Source organism: Nerophis ophidion, linkage group LG26, assembly GCF_033978795.1.
Source record: "Nerophis ophidion isolate RoL-2023_Sa linkage group LG26, RoL_Noph_v1.0, whole genome shotgun sequence".
Lineage (NCBI taxonomy): Eukaryota > Metazoa > Chordata > Actinopteri > Syngnathiformes > Syngnathidae > Nerophis > Nerophis ophidion.
The window spans coordinates 12,498,373-12,517,731 of NC_084636.1; the positions used below are offsets into that span (position 1 = coordinate 12,498,373).

Consider the following 19,359-nt stretch of genomic DNA (forward strand, 5'->3'; position numbering starts at 1 on the left):
GCATTCTTTTGGTTGATCTTCCAGGTGGTGAAATGACATTTAAGAGTTTGAATAAAGATGCTATATTACATATTACAGATGTCCGATAATATCGGCCGATAAATGCTTTAAAGGCCTACTGAAACCCACTACTACCCACCACGCAGTCTGATAGTTTATATATCAATGATGAAATATTAACATTGCAACACATGCCAATACGGCCGGTTTAGTTTACTAAATTGCAATTTTAAATTTCGCGCAAATTATCCTGCTGAAAACGTCGCGGTATGATGACGCGTGCGCGTGACGTTACGGATTGTAGCGGACATTTTGGTCAAGCACCGATCCCAGCTATAAGTCGTCTGCTTTAATCGCATAATTGCACAGTATTCTGGACATCTATGTTGCTGAATCTTTTGCAATTTGTTCAATTAATAATGGAGACGTCAAAGAAGAAAGCTGTAGGTGGGAAGCGGTGTATTGCGGCCGCCTTTAACACAAACACAGCCGGTGTTTCTTTGTCTCCTTGTTTACATTCCCGAAAGATGACTGTGAAGCTCTACTATGGAACAGAGCAGTCAAGCAAACATGGTTCCCTACCACATGTCAACCGGCAGGTTTCGGTGAGACATGAGCGGAGAGCTTGCGTCGTTCCTCCTGCAGCTGTGGACTCTCTTGCCTCCTCCCACCAGCCGCCCCCGACCGTCGGATGCTTTCACCCCGGAGGAGGGAAAAAAATAAAAAAATTTCAGCCCGGCTGCGTTCGCCTCGACGAGAAACGTGGCTCCCTCGGAGACACTGGCGGTCACCACACCCGTGGCCACACCCCTACGACCTTCAGGTTGTACAGGTACGACCATATAATCTCACTAAAACACGAGTAACACAATAAGCAGATAAGGGATTTTCCTGAATTATCCTAGTAAATGTGTCTAAAAACATCTGAATCGCTCTCACTGCCCTCGTCTTCTTTTTTTCTTTTTTTTTTTTTGTCCTTCCCTCTCACTTTCCTCATCCACGAATCTTTCATCTTCGTTCAAATTAATGGGGAAATTGTCGCTTTCTCGGTCCAAATCGCTCTCGCTGCTGGTGGCCATGATTGTAAACAATGTGAGGATGTGAGGAACTCCACAACCCGTGACGTCACGCGCACATCGTCTGCTACTTCCGGTAAAGACGAGGCTTTTTTATTAGCAAACAAAAGTTTCAAACTTTATTGTTGATGTTCTCTACTAAATCCTTTCAGCAAAAATATGGCAATATCGCAAAATGATCACGTATGACACATAGAATGGACCTGCTATCCCCGTTTAGTTAAGAAAATCTCATTTCAGTAGGCCTTTAAAATGAAATATCGGAAATTATCGGTATCAAAAAGTTAAATATATGACTTTTTAAAACGCCGCTGTTCCCTGGACTTCTGTGAAATTATTAACACATTACCGTAAAATATCAAATAATATTATTTAGTTCATTTACGTAAGACACTAGACGTATAAGATTTCATGGGATTTAGCAATTAGAAGTAACAGATTGTTTGGTAAACGTATAGCATGTTCTATATGTTCTCTCAGCGTAGAGAGAAGTACAGAGCGCCAATAAACCTTAAAGGCACCACCTTTGCGTGCTGGCCTCATCACGTATTATCTGCAGCTTTTCACACACACACACACACAAGTGAATGCGAGCATACTTGCTCAACAGCCATACAGGTCACACTGAGGGTGGCCGTATAAACAACTTTAACACTGTTGCAAATATGCACCACACTGTGAACCCACACCAAACAAGAATGACAAACACATTTCGGGAGAACATCTGCACCGTAACACAAAACAAATACCCAGAACCCGTTGCAGCACTAACTCTTCCGGGATGCTACAATATACACCCCTCTGCTACCCGCTAACCCCCCCATCTCAACCCCGCCCACCTCAACCTCTTCATGCTCTCGGTGAGAACATGTCCCAAAATCCAAGCTGCTGTCTTGCATGTTAAAAAAAATTAATGCACTTTGAGACTTCAATAATAAATATGGCAGTGCCATGTTGGCATTTTTTTCCATAACTTGAGTTGATTTATTTTGCAAAACCTTGATACATTGTTTAATGCATCCAGCGGGGCATCACAACAAAATTAGGCATAACAATGTGATAATTCCACGACTATTGGTATCGTTTAATATCGGAATCTGTATTTAAGAGTTGGACAATATCGGAATATCGGCAAAAAAGCCATTATCAGACATCTCTATTACATATACCGTATTTTTCGACTATAAGTCGCAGTTTTTTTCATATTTTGGCCAGGGGTGCGACTTATACTCAGGAGCGACTTATGCAGGGGCGTCGCCAGACAGATTTTACTGGGGCACGTGCCCCACGGTTGATCTGCAGTGCCCCAGTAAAAATTTCACCGATTAAAAAAAAACGCTTCAGAGTTTTAAGTCTACATAACAACAGCGCACATACTACTTAGTATGGTAATTGATTGTTACTGTATTCACTCCAAGTAACAATGAACACATGGCTACTTAATATGGTAATTTATTCATGTGTGGATAGACTTCAGTTGAGAGAGAGAGAGAGAGAGAGAGAGAGGACCCGAATCACTGCGTGAGGTAGGTAACGTTAGCCAACAACAATTTGTTAATTACATTATTTTGATTTTGATTTGACTCAAACTGTAACTCCTAGATGGATTTAAGAAAGTTATTTGCCCGCAGCAGAGAAGAAGCAGCAGGAATGAGAGATGTAAGTGAAGTCCTAGCTAGCTAGGCAACATCATTGTCTTAAGTTGATGCTAAGTTAGCTAACGTTATTCCTTGTATCAAGACAAACATATTCATTTGCTGTACGAGCTGTCGGGGGAATTTCCAATGAATATGAAACATAATGTTGGTTATTGTCTGCTGGTTCTGCATCAATGATGATTTGGAGTAAACATGTGTGAGTTGAGTGCTTCTCAAATGGTTTATCTTCAGGAAGAAAAACATTTTTCCATATCATCAAGTCGTGAGCCAAATTTTTAAATCATTCAAGTTTATTTCACAGAAAAATAGCACAGTAAACTTGTCTTGTTAATCGGTATGACTTTGACTAAAATAATCTTGTTTTGTCACCAGAAAAATGGCTACAGCTAAAGCATCTGGTTTTGTTTCCACAAAAAATAGTAACATTTCTGTATATTGGGATTTGTTGCCCCATTTAGATTGTAAAAAAATATATTTCCATGTCTGTCCTGAGTCCTCCTCCAACTTGTTAGTCGGTTTGCCTTTTGCTAAAATACTCACTAATAGTCACTAGAAAAATGGCTAAAAATATCTGGTTTTGTTGCCACAATTTGATTTTTTTCTCCCTTTTTTTTTCATGCACACATCTGACTGCGACTCACTGAAAATGACACACAATCCACTTTAATGTCACGACCCAGCAGTTGGGAACCACTGGGCAACTGTATAACAGTTACTGTAATATTTCCATGTCTGTCCAGAGTGATTGACCACTTTGCAAAAATGAAAACGAGACGTTACAGTTTACTTCTCAGAAAATGATTCCCTGAACAGACACACAACAGTTGTTCATTTATTCTACTACTGTGGCTTTATTGTTTTGTGTATATTTTATAGTTTTGTGTATCTGAAATAGGATTAGCCACATTGCCATAAATGGAAATTAAATAATATAAAAGAACCCAGAAATGTAGGGGTGCTTTATTTTTTTTTTTTTACTTTTGTAGATGTTAAATTTGCAGATGATTACTGCAATATATATTTCAAAAAGATTAATTGCTCTTCCTTTTTGCTTTTACCAGTAGCAGTTTAGAAGTCTGGAGTAAAAAAGTGCACACGTAGGTCAAATGCATTAGTTAATTTCAGGTGGTTAATCAAAGATCCATACAACATAATCTTATATGATTTCATGGTTTAAAGCATTGTTTATGTATTTTTTATGATAAATAAGTGCTAAAAAGGTTTTTGCTTGCTCGCTTTGCACGCTCACATGAATTATATGTGCCCCAGTACAGTATTAGGTCTAGTGACGCCCCTGGACTTGTGTGAAATTATTAACACATTACCGTAAAATATCAAATAATATTATTTAATTCATTTACGCAAGAGACTAGACGTATAAGATTTCATGGGATTTAGCAATTAGGAGTGACAGATTGTTTGGTAAACGTATAGCATGTTCTATATGTTATAGTTATTTGAATGACTCTTACCATACACTTGTAAAGAACATAATGTCATGGCTGTCTTGAGTTTTCAATACTTTCCACAATTCTTATTTTTTTGTGATAGAGTGATTGCAGCACATACTTTTTGGTCACAAAACACATTCATGAAGTTTGGTTCTTTTATGAATTTATTATGGGTCTACTGAAAATGTGAGCAAATCTGCTAGGTCAAAAGTATACATACAGCAATGTTCATATTTGGCAAGTTTCACTGCAATAAGGTACTTTAGAAATCCACAAGCGTCTGCTTGAATTTCTGACCACTCCTCTGGACAAAATTGGTCTTATTGTTTTCCATGTGATGTCAGTATGGAATGGAAAAACAATATCACTGTTTTTAGCGGTAAAATTCAAGTAACAGAGCTGCTAGTTGTTTTTTTTACCGTAAAATCTTGTTTTAATCTTTTTTTGTTAGTTTTTTAATGTTTGTGTCTTACTATATATGGAAAAAAAAACAGTACCGAAGTTGATTTTAGAGTAAAACACTCAGTCAGCGGGATTTAACTGTAAAATCTATTGTCAGTTTTATAGTCTACAATTCGATTAATTTGTTTTAAAATCACAAGTCAAGCAGTTATTTAAGTACAGTATTTATCTTTATTTTAACAAAAATATTTTTGGAATACATAATATATTTAGACTTGGATAATATTGCTTTGTAAAAGAAATGAAATTGCATACAGTACATGATTTATAATGTCAAAAGGGAAAGAACAAATATATTTAGTAAGAAAAGATTAAACGTATTTTTAAAGCATATTATTTCCAGGCTTTAAAATAATGTGGCGGGCCAGATTTGACCCCCGGGCCTTGAGTTAGACTCCTGTGCTATAGAGCAGTGGTCCCCTACCACCGGGCCGCGGCTCAATTGGTACCGGGCCGCAGAATAATTTTTTTTTGTTTTTAATTAAATCTACATAAAAAACACAAGATACAGTTACAATTAGTGCACCAACCCAAAAAACCTCCCTTTTTCACGACAAAAAAAAATAAATGTTTTTTTTTATTTGTCCCGCCGGGCCGCGGGACAAATTATTTGGCGTTGACCGGTCCGCAGCTACAAAAAGGTTGGGGACCACTGCTATAGAGGATCTCTAAACAAATGAAAATTTGCGGTGGAAATTGGAGAAAATGGTCCATGACAAGACTCCAACCTGCAAAGCTTATCTGACAACAGCAAAAAGAGAAATATGGAGCAAGATTGATGAGGAGTTCAGTTTGTCATTCGGTAAGTCCATGCTTCAGAGACTGCAAGATGTTATAAAAATCCAGAGGTGGTGCAACAAAGTACTATGGTGTTTTGTACAAGTTTGTTCCTTTTTAATTTTTCCATTTTTTACAAGAGTTGTTCCATGTTTGCACTTTGCTTGATCTAAGATAAGAATGAAACTGTTACTGACTACCACAATTTATTTGAGTGTTTTTTAAAGCCAGAAAGGCATACTTGCCAACCCTCCCGGATTTTCCAGGAGACTCCCGAAATTCAGCGCCTCTCCCGAAAACCTCCCGGGACAAATTTTCTCACGAAAATCTCACGAATTTCAGGCGGAGCTGGAAGCCACGCCCCCTCCAGCTCAATGCGGACCTGAGTGACGTGTACAAAGAGCGTGTCTGCCCAAAGACGTTATAACTGTAGAATGATCGAGGGCGAGTTCTGGGTTTCTTATGTGGGTTTATTGTTAGGCAGTTTCATTATCGTCCTCCCAGCGTGGTAAAACAACACACAACAACAACAACAGTCCGAATTTGTCTACCTAAAGTAGTTCGTCTGCCAAACAGCAATGTGTTGTGACACTCTTAAACAGGACAATACTGCCATCTAGTGTACATGCATATGGTTAGAAAAACAAGGATGGAATATTCAACCCTCAACTCAAAAATGAGTAGATGAGTGTTGTGTGTGTAAATGTGTAAATAAATGAACACTGAAATTCAAGTATTTTTATTTATTTATATGAATATATATATATATATATATGAATATATATATATATATATATATATATATATATATATATATATATATATATATATATATATATATAGCTAGAATTCACTGAAAATCAAGTATTTCATATATGTGTATAATATATATGAAATACTTGACTTGGTGAATTTATGAATCTAGCGGTAAATATACTCCTCACCTCTTAACCACGCCCCCCACCGCCCGAAATCGGAGGTCTCAAGGTTGGCAAATATGCAGAAAGGTGACATTTGAATATAATTTTGTGTCATGTCGCTTATCTGATTTTTTTCCAACAAAAGGAAAGAACTGAAAGAATATCCTCCAAGTCTGGTGATTGCATTGTTTTTTTTTTTTTGCCAGGAATTGTACCTGAAGCGGAAATAGGACAGGGTGTAAATTGGAAGCATGTGACCATTTATACTTGAACAATATTTCGGATTGCCTCGAGAACGTAAGTACTTGGCAGGCAAACAAGCCACTATTCCTGGCAGGTGGAGAAGGAGGTGGTAGTGGAAAAGTCCACTTCGATGAATACTTTAGACTTAGTAAATATTTTTTCTTCATAGAGTGTATGAATCCAATATATCACATTCAGCTATTTATGATATCTGGATTGTAAATGTGTCCCTAAACTTTTTAAAAACAGGAAGTGCTTCTAGGGCAGGGGTCAGGAACATTTTTGGCTGAGAGAGCCATGAAAGCCAAATATTTTAAAATATATTTCCGTGAGAGCCGTATTGTATTTCTTAAACACTGAATACAACTAAATGTGTGCATTTTTAAGTAAGACCAACATTTAGAGTAAATTAAGTCTCTTATTCTTTTTGATAACAGTGTTATTCTGAAGCTAACCAATAATAAATAAAACAATTCTTACCATTAATGTGACTTCTTGAACAGGCGCGGTAGAAAATGAATAAATGGAATAAAATGCATGAGAATTATTTAGTATTTTGAACGTTATTTTTAACACTGTGATTACCAGCGGAATTGTTCATTACTTATCAATGAGATTTTCTTGAAGTGGATTATATTTATATAGCGCTTTTTCTGTAGTGACTCAAAGCGCTTTACATAGTGAAACCCAATATCTAAGTTACATTCAAACCAGTGTGGGTGGCACTGGGAGCAGGTGGGTAAAGTGTCTTGCCCAAGGACACAACGGCAGTGACTAGGATGGCGGAAGCGGGAATCAAACCTGCAACCCTCAAGTTTCTGGCACGGCCACTCTACCAACCGAGCTAAACCGCCCCTTTTCTTATTTAAACGGGGATAGCAGGTCCATTCTATGTGTCATACTTGATCATTTCGCGATATTGCCATATTTTTGCTGAAAGGATTTAGTAGAGAACATCGACGATAAAGTTCTCAACTTTTGGTGCTGATAAAAAAGCCTTGCCTTTTATCGGAAGTAGCAGACGATGTGCGCGTGACGTCACGGGTTGTAGAGCTCCTCACATCCTCACATTGTTTACAATCATGGCCACCAGCAGCGAGAGCGATTCGGACCGAGAAAGCGACGATTTCCCCATTAATTTGAGCGAGGATGAAAGATTCGTGGATGAGGAAAGTGAGAGTGAAGGACTAGACCAAAAAAAAGACTATACAGTGGGAGCGATTCAGATGTTATTAGACAAATTTACGAGGATAATCCTGGAAAATCCTTTATCTGCTTATTGTGTTACGAGTATTTTAGTGAGAATATATGGTCGTACCTGTACAACCTGAAGGTTGTCACGCCAAATTTCTTCCCCCTACAAAAACCTTCCCCCTGGAAGACATTTGGCGTTAATGCTTGAAGGACCCCAATGAGGGTGGAAGGACCTTAAAGCAGCCCACACAGCTGCCTATTTTAAAAGCATTATAATTGGCTTGATTGTCATTGGTGAAAAATAACGGTGAGGAAAAAATATCAGCATGCTAACCTTTCAATCTATTTTTGCTTCGCTATTTTGCAGCTGTAACCCTTAAGAGTCATATAACTTGGTATTGTTCCGCTCTCATTGGGGTCCTTCAGGCATTGGAGGGGCTTCCGGGGGGGAAGGTTTTTGTAGGGGGAAGAAATTTGGCATGACAAGGTGGACCAGTCGACGGGTGGTGGCGATGCCCATCTCTGCCCTTCGCAAGGGACCCTCTTCGAAACACGATCTTTCAAAATGATCGCTGCATTATACACTGTACTTTGTGTGTGTGGTCCAATCCAACCGTGTTCGCTTGACCGCTCTGTTCCATAGTAAAGCTTCACCATCATCTTTCGGGAATGTAAACAATGAAACACCGGCTGTGTTTGTGTTGCTAAAGGCAGCCGCAATACACTGCTTCCCACCTACAGCTTTCTTCTTTGACGTCTCCATTGTTCATTGAATAAATTGCAAAACATTCAGCAACACAGAAGTCCAGGATACCGTGGAATTATGCGATGAAAACAGACGACTTATAGCTGGGAACGATGCTGGAACAAAATGTCCTCTACAATGCGTGACGTCACGCACACGCGTCACGTTTCAGCAGGATATTTCGTCGCGAAATTTAAAATTGCAATTTAGTAAACTAAACCGGCCGTATTGGCATGGGTTGCAATGTTAATATTTCATCATTGATATATAAACTATCAGACTGCGTGGTCAGTAGTAGTGGGTTTCAGTAGGCCTTTAAGCAATGTCGCCATAGATTTATCTGAGAGCCAGATGCAGTCATCAAAAGAGCCGCATCTGGCTCGAGAACCATAGGTTCCCTACCCCTGTTCTAGGGTCGCATGATTGCAACTACACATGGGTACCAAAACCTGGTTTCACGTGCAACAAGTGCTTGAAGGTGACATTGTGCAAGTAATATTTTGTAAGCCAGTGTTTTTCAACCTTTTTTGCGTTGAATAAATCCGAAGGCACACCACCAGTAGAAATCACTAAAAAACAAAACTCAGTTGACAGTAAAAAGTTGTTGTCGCAATTGTTGAATATAGCTTGGTTGGTAGAGTGGCCGTGCCAGCAACTTGAGGGTTGCAGGTTCGATTCCCGCTTCCGCCATCCTAGTCACTGCCGTTGTGTCCTTGGGCAAGACACTTTACCCACCTGCTCTCAGTGCCACCCACACTGGTTCAAATGTATCTTAGATATTGGGTTTCACTATGTAAAGCACTTTGAGTCACTAGAGAAAAGCGCTATATAATATAATTCACTTCACTTCACACACTTTAAACCATAATCAAGCACGCATCACTATAGCTCTTGTCTCAAAGTATGTGTACTGTCACCACCTGTCACATCACACCCTGACTTATTTGGAGTTTTTTTATGTTTTCCTGTGTGCAGTGTTTTAGTTCCTGTCTTGTGCTCCTATATTGGTGGCTTTTCCTGTAGCAGTTTCATGTCTTCCTTTGAGTAATATTTCCTGCATCTACTTTGTTTTAGCCATCAAGAATATTTCCGTTGTTTTTATCCTTCTTTGTGGGGACATTGTTGATTGTCATGTCATGTTCGGATCTACATTGTGGACGCCGTCTTTGCTCCGCAGTAAGTCTTTGCTGTCGTCCAGCATTCCGTTTTTGTTTACTTTGTAGCCAGTTCAGTTTTAGTTTCGTTCTGCACAACCTTCCCTAAGCTTCAATGCCTTTTCTTAGGGGTACTCACCTTTTGTCTATTTTTGGTTTAAGCATTAGATACCTTTTTACCTGCACTTTGCCTCCCGCTGTTTCCGAAAACGACAAAGCAACTAGCTACCGGCTGCCACCTACTGATATGGAAGAGTATTACACGGTTTCTCTGCCGAGCTTTAGACAGCACAAACATTCAACAACAACACATAATTTGCGGATATAATTACTGTTTTGCAAAAAATATTTTAAACCCAAAAGAGGTAATCTCCCACGGCACACCAGACTGCATCTCGTTAATAATGATTAACTGGAAAATGTAGACTTTTCTGGTTAAAATGTTTAATAACGAATTAATGAATTGACAGTCCTAAAAGAGACATACAGTTACAGTGTGTACTGTACTTGCATACGCACAGATGACAACAACACACGTGGCGGTATTAAAACACTGAAAGATTACCTTTGATAGTAGTTTGAGTAGTTGCTAATCTTCCGCGGACTTCCTGTGAACAGAAGAGCAAAAAAGATGTGAGCGATCGCAAATGGAACGCCCGTTGTGGATGGAGGAGGAGGTTTACCGAATCTGGAAGGTTCCGCCGAGCTCCAATTGGAAGCCTCGTCATCAGACATGCAGAGGCAGCGTCTCAGGGCCTGGTGGTTGTGCCGTTTGGACCCCGGGGAGTAGGCGCTCCGCCGCTTGGCCTGAGACTCGTTCTCCCGGTCTCGCTCCCTGTGGCGCTTCCTCAGGACCAGCCGGTGCGGTGAGAGCGCCAGCGCCAGCAGCGTTCGGGAGGAGTGTTGCCGTGCGGCCTCTGAGCTCCTGGCGCACAGTCGGCAGGGGGGCCCGTCGTGAGGTTGGTTCTGGCACACCAGCTTGTGGTAGAATCGGACAAATTCTTTGTCCAGCTCCTTCGGGGAGTGCGGGACCTGGCCGGGGGGCGGGGAGGCGTCGAAGATCAGGTGACGCCGACGCCGAAGCACCGGGGAAAGCGGGCGGGGCTCGGGGTGGAGCATCTTCTGGCGAACGGGTGACTTTGGTAGCGGGGAGGCGGACCTTACAGGTTCTCTGGAAGAGGTCAGAGGGGACCCGCTGGAGCTCTTCAACCTCGTCTTCAAAGGACTTTGTCCCAGCGGGAAGGCGGACCTTACAGGTTCTCTGGAAGAGGTCAGAGGGGAGCCGCTGGAGCTCTTCAACCTCGTCTTTAAAGGACTTTGTCTCAGCGGGGAGGCGGACCTTACAGGCTCTCTGGAGGAGGTCATAGGGGACCCGTTGGAGCTCTTCAACCTCGTCTTCAAAGGACTTTGTCTCAGCGGGGAGGCGGACCTTACAGGTTCTCTGGAGGAGATCATAGGGGACCCGCTGGAGCTCTTCAACCTCGTCTTCAAAGGACTTTGTCTCAGCGGGGAGGCGGACCTTACAGGTTCTCTGGAGGAGGTCATAGGGGACCCGTTGGAGCTCTTCAACCTCGTCTTCAAAGGACTTTGTCTCAGCGGGGAGGCGGACCTTACAGGTTCTCTGGAGGAGATCATAGGGGACCCGCTGGAGCTCTTCAACCTCGTCTTCAAAGGACTTTGTCTCAGTGGGGAGCAGTGGACGCTCTCGGGAGCGGAGTGAGTCAACATTTGGGACCTGATGGACACGTCAAAGAAGCGCGGAGGACCGAGACTACGGTAGGGCGGCTGCTCTCCCACGATGAAGGTCTTGTTCAGGAGGTTCTTTCTCGGTTTGAGAGATTCCAAGTAAGACGGGTCCGGCACTGCCACGGGCTTCTGCCTTGGCTCTGTCACCACCGGGCGCTGCCAGCTGGCCTGATTGGTTTTCTCTCTGGCATCTACACTTCTATGAACGAAATCACTGGCCGCGGTGCCTCTGTGGTTCTTGGACATCCGTCGCCACTTGCGGTACCTCCGGACCACCCCTTCCGCCACCTTGGAAACGTGCTCCCGGTGTCGGGCCCGCCCTATTTGGTCTATCATGGCTGGGTAAAGCTCCGACAGTCTGCTTCCTCCGCTCCTCAGGCTCATCTCCAGCTCTTCATCCTGGTCCTCCGGCAGGGAGTCTATCTCCGAGAGGTTCCTCTGGCTGTCGTCCAGCAAGCTCATCGTCAGGTAGGAATTCACGCTTTCTGTAGCCGGAAAACAAACATGGAATTCTAACACACGCCTTCATTTTTTTCTGCTGGCTTCTGAACTCCTGCTATTACCTTCATCGTCTGAACTCAGGTGATCTATTATGTGACTCTCATCACCATTTTGCTGCGTGAGCTCCAGCTGTGGAAAAACACTCATTTAACACACATCGGCCATTAAAGGCCTACTGAAACCCACTACTACCGACCACGCAGTCTGATAGTTTATATATCAATGATGAATTATTAACATTGCAACACATGCCAATACGGCCTTTTTAGTTTACTAAATTACAATTTTAAATTTCCCGCGGAGTTTCTTGTAGAAAACGTCCCGGAATGGGGACGGAGGGGACATATTAGCCCAGCACCACACGCGCCTAAAAGTCATCTTTTTTCATCGCATAATTACACAGTAATTTGGACATATGTGTTGCTGAATCTTTTGCAATTGGTTCAATTAATAATAGAGACTATAAATAACAATGCTGTCGGTGGAAAGCAGTGGATTGCAGCTGCCTTTAGCACAGACACACAGCCACTGTTTCTTTGTTTGTTGTGAAGCTTTAACACAGAGCGGTCAAGCCGATGACTTTACAATCTCACTAAAACACTAGTAACACAATAACCAGATAAGGGATTTTCCAGAATTATCCTAGTAAATGTGTCTAAATACATCTGAATCGCTCCCACGTCTTCTTTTTTTTTTTTTCTTCTAGTCCTTCACTCTTACTTTCCTCATCCACAAATCTTTCATCCTCGCTCAAATTAATGGGGAAATTGTCGCTTTCTCAGTCCGAATAGCTCTTGTTGCTGGAGGCTATGATTATAAACAATGTTCAGTTGTGAGGAGCCCTACAACCCGTGACGTCACACGCACATCGTCTGCTACTTCCGGTAAAGGCAATGCTTTTTTATTAGCGACCAAAAGTTGGGAACTTTATTGTGGATGCTCTCTACTAAATCCTTTCAGCAAAAATATGGCAATATCGCCAAATGATCAAGTATGACACATAGAATGGACCTGCTATCCCCGTTTGAATAAGAAAATCTCATTTCAGTAGGCCTTTAACCATGGCTCTGACAAGACTGGGAACAAACGACAATGGCGGAGAACGAGGACCTGCTGGATTAACTTCATGCTAACCGTAGAGCATGTTTATGTTGGAATGTTAGCATTAAAATGCTAGCTATTTGAGCTAATTTTGCAAGCGTTTACCCTAGAGCGGGGGTCACCAACGTAAGGACCAGATGAGTCGCCCGCTGGCTGTTCTAAAAATAGCTCAAATAGCAGCACTTACCAGTGAGCTGCCTCTATTTTTTAAATGGTATTTATTTACTAGCAAGCTGGTCTCGCTTTGCTCGACATTTTTAATTCTAAGAGAGACAAAACTCAAATAGAATTTGAAAATCCAAGAAAATTATATTAAAGACTTGGTCTTCACTTGTTTAAATAAATTCATTTATTTTTTACTTTGCTTCTTATAACTTTCAGAAAGACAATTTTAGAGAAAAAATACAACCTTAAAAAAGATTTTTAAACACATATACCTTTTTACCTTTTAAATTCCTTCCTCTTCTTTCCTGACAATTTAAATCAATGTTCAAGTAAATTAATTTTTTTTATTGTAAAGAAAAAATACATTTTAACTTAATTCTTCATTTTAGCTTCTGTTTTTTCGCTCAAAGAATATTTGTGAAATATTTATTCAAACTTATTATGATTAAAATAAAATAAAATACTATCTATAAAATCTGTAGAATTAAATTTAAAGTGTTTTGAATTTCTTTTAAAATTTTTGTTCTGGAAAATCTAGAAGAAATAATGATTTGTCTTTGTTAGAAATATAGCTCGGTCCAATTTGTTATATATTCTAACAAAGTGCAGATTGGATTTAAACCTATTTAAAACATGTCATCTTAAATCATTAAGGTGATCAGTGTTTCCACAAAGAGAAATATCATTAAGTATTAATAATAACACAGAGTTAAAGGTAAATTGAGCAAATAGGCTATTTCTGGCAATTAATTTAAGTGTGTATCAAACTGGTAGCCCTTCGCATTAATCAGTACCCAAGAAGTAGCTCTTGGTTTCAAAAAGGTTGGTGACCCCTGTGGTAGTGCCTGCTCGAGTCAGCGTAAAAATGGCAATAGCGCCTGACAAGTCGACAAAAGGAGTGCAACGTACTCGGGAGATCCTGGAAGCCTCATTCACTGCGGGAGGGGGGAAAAACAATAACAAAATTATAAACATTTCAATAACTGAAATGACATATCTTGTGGGTACTTACGTCCTAAACGGTCCTCTCTCGAACATGTCAGGCTCTGAGGAGAGATTTGACGTCATTTATCACGACGATTTTGAACTATTACCTTATTTTACAAATAAAGTGATTATACCGCACCTTTGCAGTTAACGAATCAATCTTCTTTTCCGATTCATCCATGAAGCGTCCCAATGCTTCCTCACACAAACAAGACATTAGCGAAACATGCTAGCTTCTATGCCAGGGGTCACCAACGCGGTGCCCGCGGGCACCAGGTAGCCCTTAAGGTCCAGATGAGTAGCCCGCTGGCATGTTCTAAAAATAGCTCAAATAGCAGCACTTACCAGTGAGCTGCCTCTATTTTTTTAAATGGTATTTATTTACTAGCAAGCTGGTCTCGTTTTGCTCGATATCTTTAATTCTAAGAGAGACAAAACACAAATAGAATTTGAAAATCCAAGAAAATATTTTAAAGACTTGGTCTTCACTTGTTTGAATAAATTCACTTTTTTTTTTTTTTACTTTGCTTCTTAGAACTTTCAGAAAGACAATTTTAGAGAAAAATACAACCTTAAAAATGATTTTAGGATTTTTAAACACATATACCTTTTAAATTCCTTCCTCTTCTTTTCTGACTATTTAAGTCAATGTTCAAGTATTTTTTTTTATTGTAAAGAATAATAAATACATTTTAATTTAATTCTTTATTTTAGCTTGTTTTTTTCAACGAAGAATATTTGTGAAATATTTCTTCAAACTTATTATGATTAAAATTCAGAAAAATTATTCTGGCAAATCTAGAAACTCTGTAGAATCAAATTTTTATCTTATTTCAAAGTGGATTTTAACCTATTTAAAACATGTCATCAAAATTCTAAAATTAATCGTAATCAAGAAAAATTACATAAATTAATTTTTTCAAAAAGATTCGAATTAGCTAGTTTTTCTCTTCATTTTTTTCGGTTGAATTTTGAAGATAAACTATGTTTCAAAATTTAATTTTCATTTTTTCCGTGTTTTCTCCTCTTTTAAACTGTTCATTTAAGTGTTTTTTTCATCATTTATTCTCTACAAAAAAACTTTCCGTAAAAGGAAAAAAAATGTACGACGGAATAACAGACAGAAATACCCACTTTTTTAGATATATAGATTTATTTATTAAAGGTAAATTGAGCAAATAGGCTATTTCTGGCAATGTATTTAAGTGTGTATCAAACTGGTAGCCCTTCGCATTAATCAGTACCCAAAAAGTAGCTCTTGGTTTCAAAAAGGTTGGTGACCCCTGTTCTATGCAATTGGTTAGCTTGTATTTTTGCCTCATCTGTCACTTTGCATGAAGAAAGCCCCATACTGGCCTGATAAAGTCCAAAAGAGGAAGAGATGATAGATTATTATCATATAAATGCTACCTGCGGCTAGCCCTGGGTGATCCCACTCCTTAATGCTTCGGTCTCACGCAGGATTCTCACAGGAATGAGGCAAAAACACAACCTTACCGGGCTACTGTAGTTTACTACCTTTTTTACTGGTGACAGCAAGGTCCAAATCTATCGCGGCTTGACATTGGATCTTAGAATACTGAAAGGGTAAAACAAAAAAAACAAAATTTGAGCGGAAGTAGGTTTATAAAACGCTGCTGAGTTGAGTGTTAAACTACGCACCTTGTCTATAATCCGATCCAAAGCCTTTTTGTAGATAAGGCCGTTTGTTTGTAATCTGTCCTTAAAATGTAGATCCATGTTGTGGATAAAAAAAATGAATTGTGAGTTAAAAAGTGTTCAATGTGGGGGGAAAAAATAAGGAAATGGAAACAAGGCTTCGACGTTCAAAATTCCGCAACGTCTCAGAGCTCGAAAGCTGATTGGACGGGGTTCTTGTGTGGCGTTCAGGACCATCAGTAAATTAGAGACTTTGATTGATTGATTGATCGAAACTTTTATTAGTAAATTGTTTATTGTTTTAGTCCAGGGGTCACCAACCTTTTTGAAACCAAGAGCTACTTATTGGGTACTGATTAATGTGAAGGGCTACCAGTTTGATACACACTTATATAAATGGCCAGAATAGCCAATTTGCTCAATTTACCTTTAATAAATAAATCTATATATATAAAAAAATTCCGTCGTACATTTTTTTTTACTTTTACGGAAGGTTTTTTTGTAGAAAATAAATGATGAAAAAAACACTTAATTGAATGGTTTAAAAGAGGAGAAAACACGAAAAAAATGATAATTACATTTTGAAACATAGTTTATCTTCAATTTCCCCTCTTTAAAATTGAAAATTCAACCGAAAAAAATAAAGAGAAAAACTAGCTAATTCGAATCTTTTTGAAAAAAAATTAAAAAGAATTTATGGAACATCACTAGTAAATTTTCCTGATTAAGATTAATTTTAGAATTTTGATGACATGTTTTAGATAGGTTAAAAGCCAATCTGCACTTTGTTAGAGTATATAACAAATTGGACCAAGCTATATTTCCAACAAAGACTAATCATTATTTCTTCTAGATTTTCCAGAAAAAACATTTTAAAAGAAATTCAGAAGACTTTGAAATAAGATTTAAATTTGATTCTACAGATTTTCTAGGTTTGCCAGAATATTTTTGGGGAATTTTAATCATAATAAGTTGGAAGAAATATTTCAAAAAACAGAAGCTAAAATGAAGAATTAAATTAAAATGTATTTATTATTCTTTACAATAAAAAGAAATAATTTACTTGAACATTGATTTAAATTGTCAGGAAAGAAGAGGAAGGAATTTAAAAGGCAAAAAGGTATATGTGTTTAAAAATCCTAAAATCATCTTTAAGGTTGTATTTTTGCTCTAAAATTGTTTTTCTGAAAGTTATAAGAAGCAAAGTAAAAAAATTAATTAATTTATTTAAACAAGTGAAGACCAATTCTTTAACATATTTTCTCGGATTTTCAAATTCTATTTGAGTTTTGTCTCTCTTAGAATTGAAAATGTCGAACAAAGGGAGACCAGCTTGCTAGTAAATAAATACAATTTAAAAAATAGAGGCAGCTCACTGGTAAGTGCTGCTATTTGAGCTATTTTTAGAACAGGCCAGCGGGCTACTCATCTGGTACTTACAGGTTACTTGGTGCCCGCGGGCACCGCGTTGGTGACCCCTGGTTTATAGGGTTAGGCGCAATATCAACTTCAGCCTAAACCCTTTTGGTCTGCAACATTTTCCTTTTCAATCTATGAATGTACAACTGTTTGTGTGTTTTGTTGACCATTGACCGAAGAACAATAAAGTAAACTAAACCCATCCATCCATCCATTTTCTACCGCTTATTCCCTTTCGGGGTCGCGGGGGGCGCTGGCGCCTATCTCAGCTACAATCGGGCGGAAGGCGGGGTACACCCTAGACAAGTCGCCACCTCATCACAGGGCCAACACAGATAGACGGACAACATTCACACTCACATTCACACACTAGGGCCAATTTAGTGTTGCCCAATCAACTTATCCCCAGGTGCATGTTTTTGGAAGTGGGAGGAAGCCGGAGTACCCGGAGGGAACCCACGCATTCACGGGGAGAACATGCAAACTCCACACAGAAAGATCCCGAGCCTGGATTTGAACCCAGGACTGCAGGACCTTCGTATTGTGAGGCAGACGCACTAACCCCTCTGCCACCGTGAAGCCAACTAAATTATTATATTTTATCATTTCGCTATTTTCCTGAGGTGCTGAGTCAGTGGTTCTAAATTGGGGGTACGCGCACCCCTGGGGGTACTTAAAGGTAAGCCAAGGGGTACGTGAGAATTTTTAAAAATATTCTAAAAATAGAAACAATGCAAAAATAATTTCTAAATATATGTATTGAATAATACTTCAACAAAATATGAATGTAAGTTCATAAACTGTGAAAAGAACTGCAACAATGCAATATTCAGTGTTGACAGCTAGATTTTTTCACAAATATTGATGTTAAAGATTTCTGTTTTTGTGAAGAAATGCTTAGAATTAAGTTCATGAATCCAAATGGATCTTTATTACAATCCCCAAAGAGGGCACTTTAAGTTGATGATTACTTCTGTCTTTAGAAATCTTTATTTATAATTGAATCACTTGTTTATTCTTCAACAAGTTTTTAGTTATTTTTATATCTTTTTTCCCAAATAGTTCAAGAAAGACCACTACAAATGAGCAATATTTTTGCTCTGCTAAACAATTTAATAAATCAGAGACTGATGACATAGTGCTGTATTTCACTTCTTTATCTCTTTTTTTCCAACCAAAAATGTTTTGCTCTGATTAGAAGGTACTTGAATTAAAAAAATGTTCACAGGGGGTACATCACTGAAAAAAGGTTGAGAATAGTTTTGCTATTTTTTGCGTTACATTGTAACGGTTTGCTCTTTTGTTCTATGTTTTTCTGGTATAGTATATTTAAAAGTTAAAAAAAAAATATATGCAGTAAAAAAAACATATTTGGTTTTAACGAGCAAGACTTGAACGCAACCATCCCCCATGCGTCCTTTTTTTTAATGTTTATTTATAAATTTCAACATTTACAAACAGCTGAGAAACAATAATCAGAATAAGTTCAACAAAAGTATAAAACATTACAAAACATTATAAAAACAGTACAAAACAGCGCCAGGGAGTTGTACCCATGCGTCCTGGTTAGCCAGCACTACGTAACAGTGACGTAACGCCAACGTCATCATCATGCGACAAAACGAGGGAACATAAACAAAACTCTCGCCTGTTCTGTATTCCGTACGTAAACATTACATTTTCGGTAATGTGAAGTTGTTTCTTTGCCCCATGGACTCGGGTGGAACTCTGCAGGGTCTGGTAACCGCCGCCGCCTCGGTGAACTCCCACCGAGTAGCAGTGACGTTCGACGGCGGCTCGTCGTCCGAAGGCTGCGTGTCTCTGCTCTACAAGGACCTTCTAGAACTTTCCGGCGAACTATGTCTGAGTCTGCGGGAGAAGTGCCGAGCCAACAACGGCGTGATCGGACTGTTTTGCAGCGATGATCTGCTTACTCCAGTCTGGATCCTGGGGTGAGTGGAGCGAAAATTCGGATTAAAACATGTTTTTTTTGTTTTTTTTTTAAATGTTTATTTATAAATTTCAACAATTACAAACAGTAAGTCAAAAAACAATATAAAATGTTATGAAAACAGTACACAACAGCGCCAGGGGGTTGTAA

General features: G+C 39.2%; 2 protein-coding genes across 2 annotated transcripts in view; one reads left to right on the forward strand and one right to left on the reverse strand.

Moving 5' to 3' along the window:
- Positions 1–10,107: 10,107 nt before the first annotated feature.
- On the reverse strand, positions 10,108–16,056 carry si:dkeyp-117h8.4 (uncharacterized protein LOC572032 homolog). Its single transcript, XM_061888136.1, has 8 exons — positions 15,843–16,056; positions 15,699–15,759; positions 14,320–14,375; positions 14,206–14,239; positions 14,103–14,128; positions 11,990–12,056; positions 10,364–11,911; positions 10,108–10,288 (listed from the first exon to the last, which is right to left on the reverse strand). The coding sequence occupies exons 1-8, from the start codon at positions 15,918–15,920 to the stop codon at positions 10,242–10,244; spliced, it is 1,917 nt and encodes a 638-aa protein (XP_061744120.1). The 5' UTR covers positions 15,921–16,056; the 3' UTR covers positions 10,108–10,241.
- Positions 16,057–18,820: 2,764 nt separating this feature from the next.
- aasdh (aminoadipate-semialdehyde dehydrogenase) overlaps positions 18,821–19,359 on the forward strand; it is a 38,250-nt gene continuing 37,711 nt past the window's right edge. Inside the window, exon 1 of the mRNA XM_061887826.1 lies at positions 18,821–19,210. Coding sequence (XP_061743810.1) covers positions 18,969–19,210 — 242 coding nt within the window. The 5' untranslated portion in view covers positions 18,821–18,968. The remainder of the gene's footprint in view (positions 19,211–19,359) is intronic.

Excerpts from the sequence above, each read along its gene's own strand:
- si:dkeyp-117h8.4 (XM_061888136.1), bottom strand. The coding sequence starts at position 15,920 with ATGGATCTACATTTTAAGGACAGATTACAAACAAACGGCCTTATCTAC. Across the intron at positions 14,240-14,319 it reads TTGATTCGTTAACTGCAAAG|AGCCTGACATGTTCGAGAGA; the intron begins GTGCGGTATAAT and ends ATCTCTCCTCAG. Across the intron at positions 14,129-14,205 it reads GAGAGAGGACCGTTTAGGAC|TGAATGAGGCTTCCAGGATC; the intron begins GTAAGTACCCAC and ends CCCCTCCCGCAG.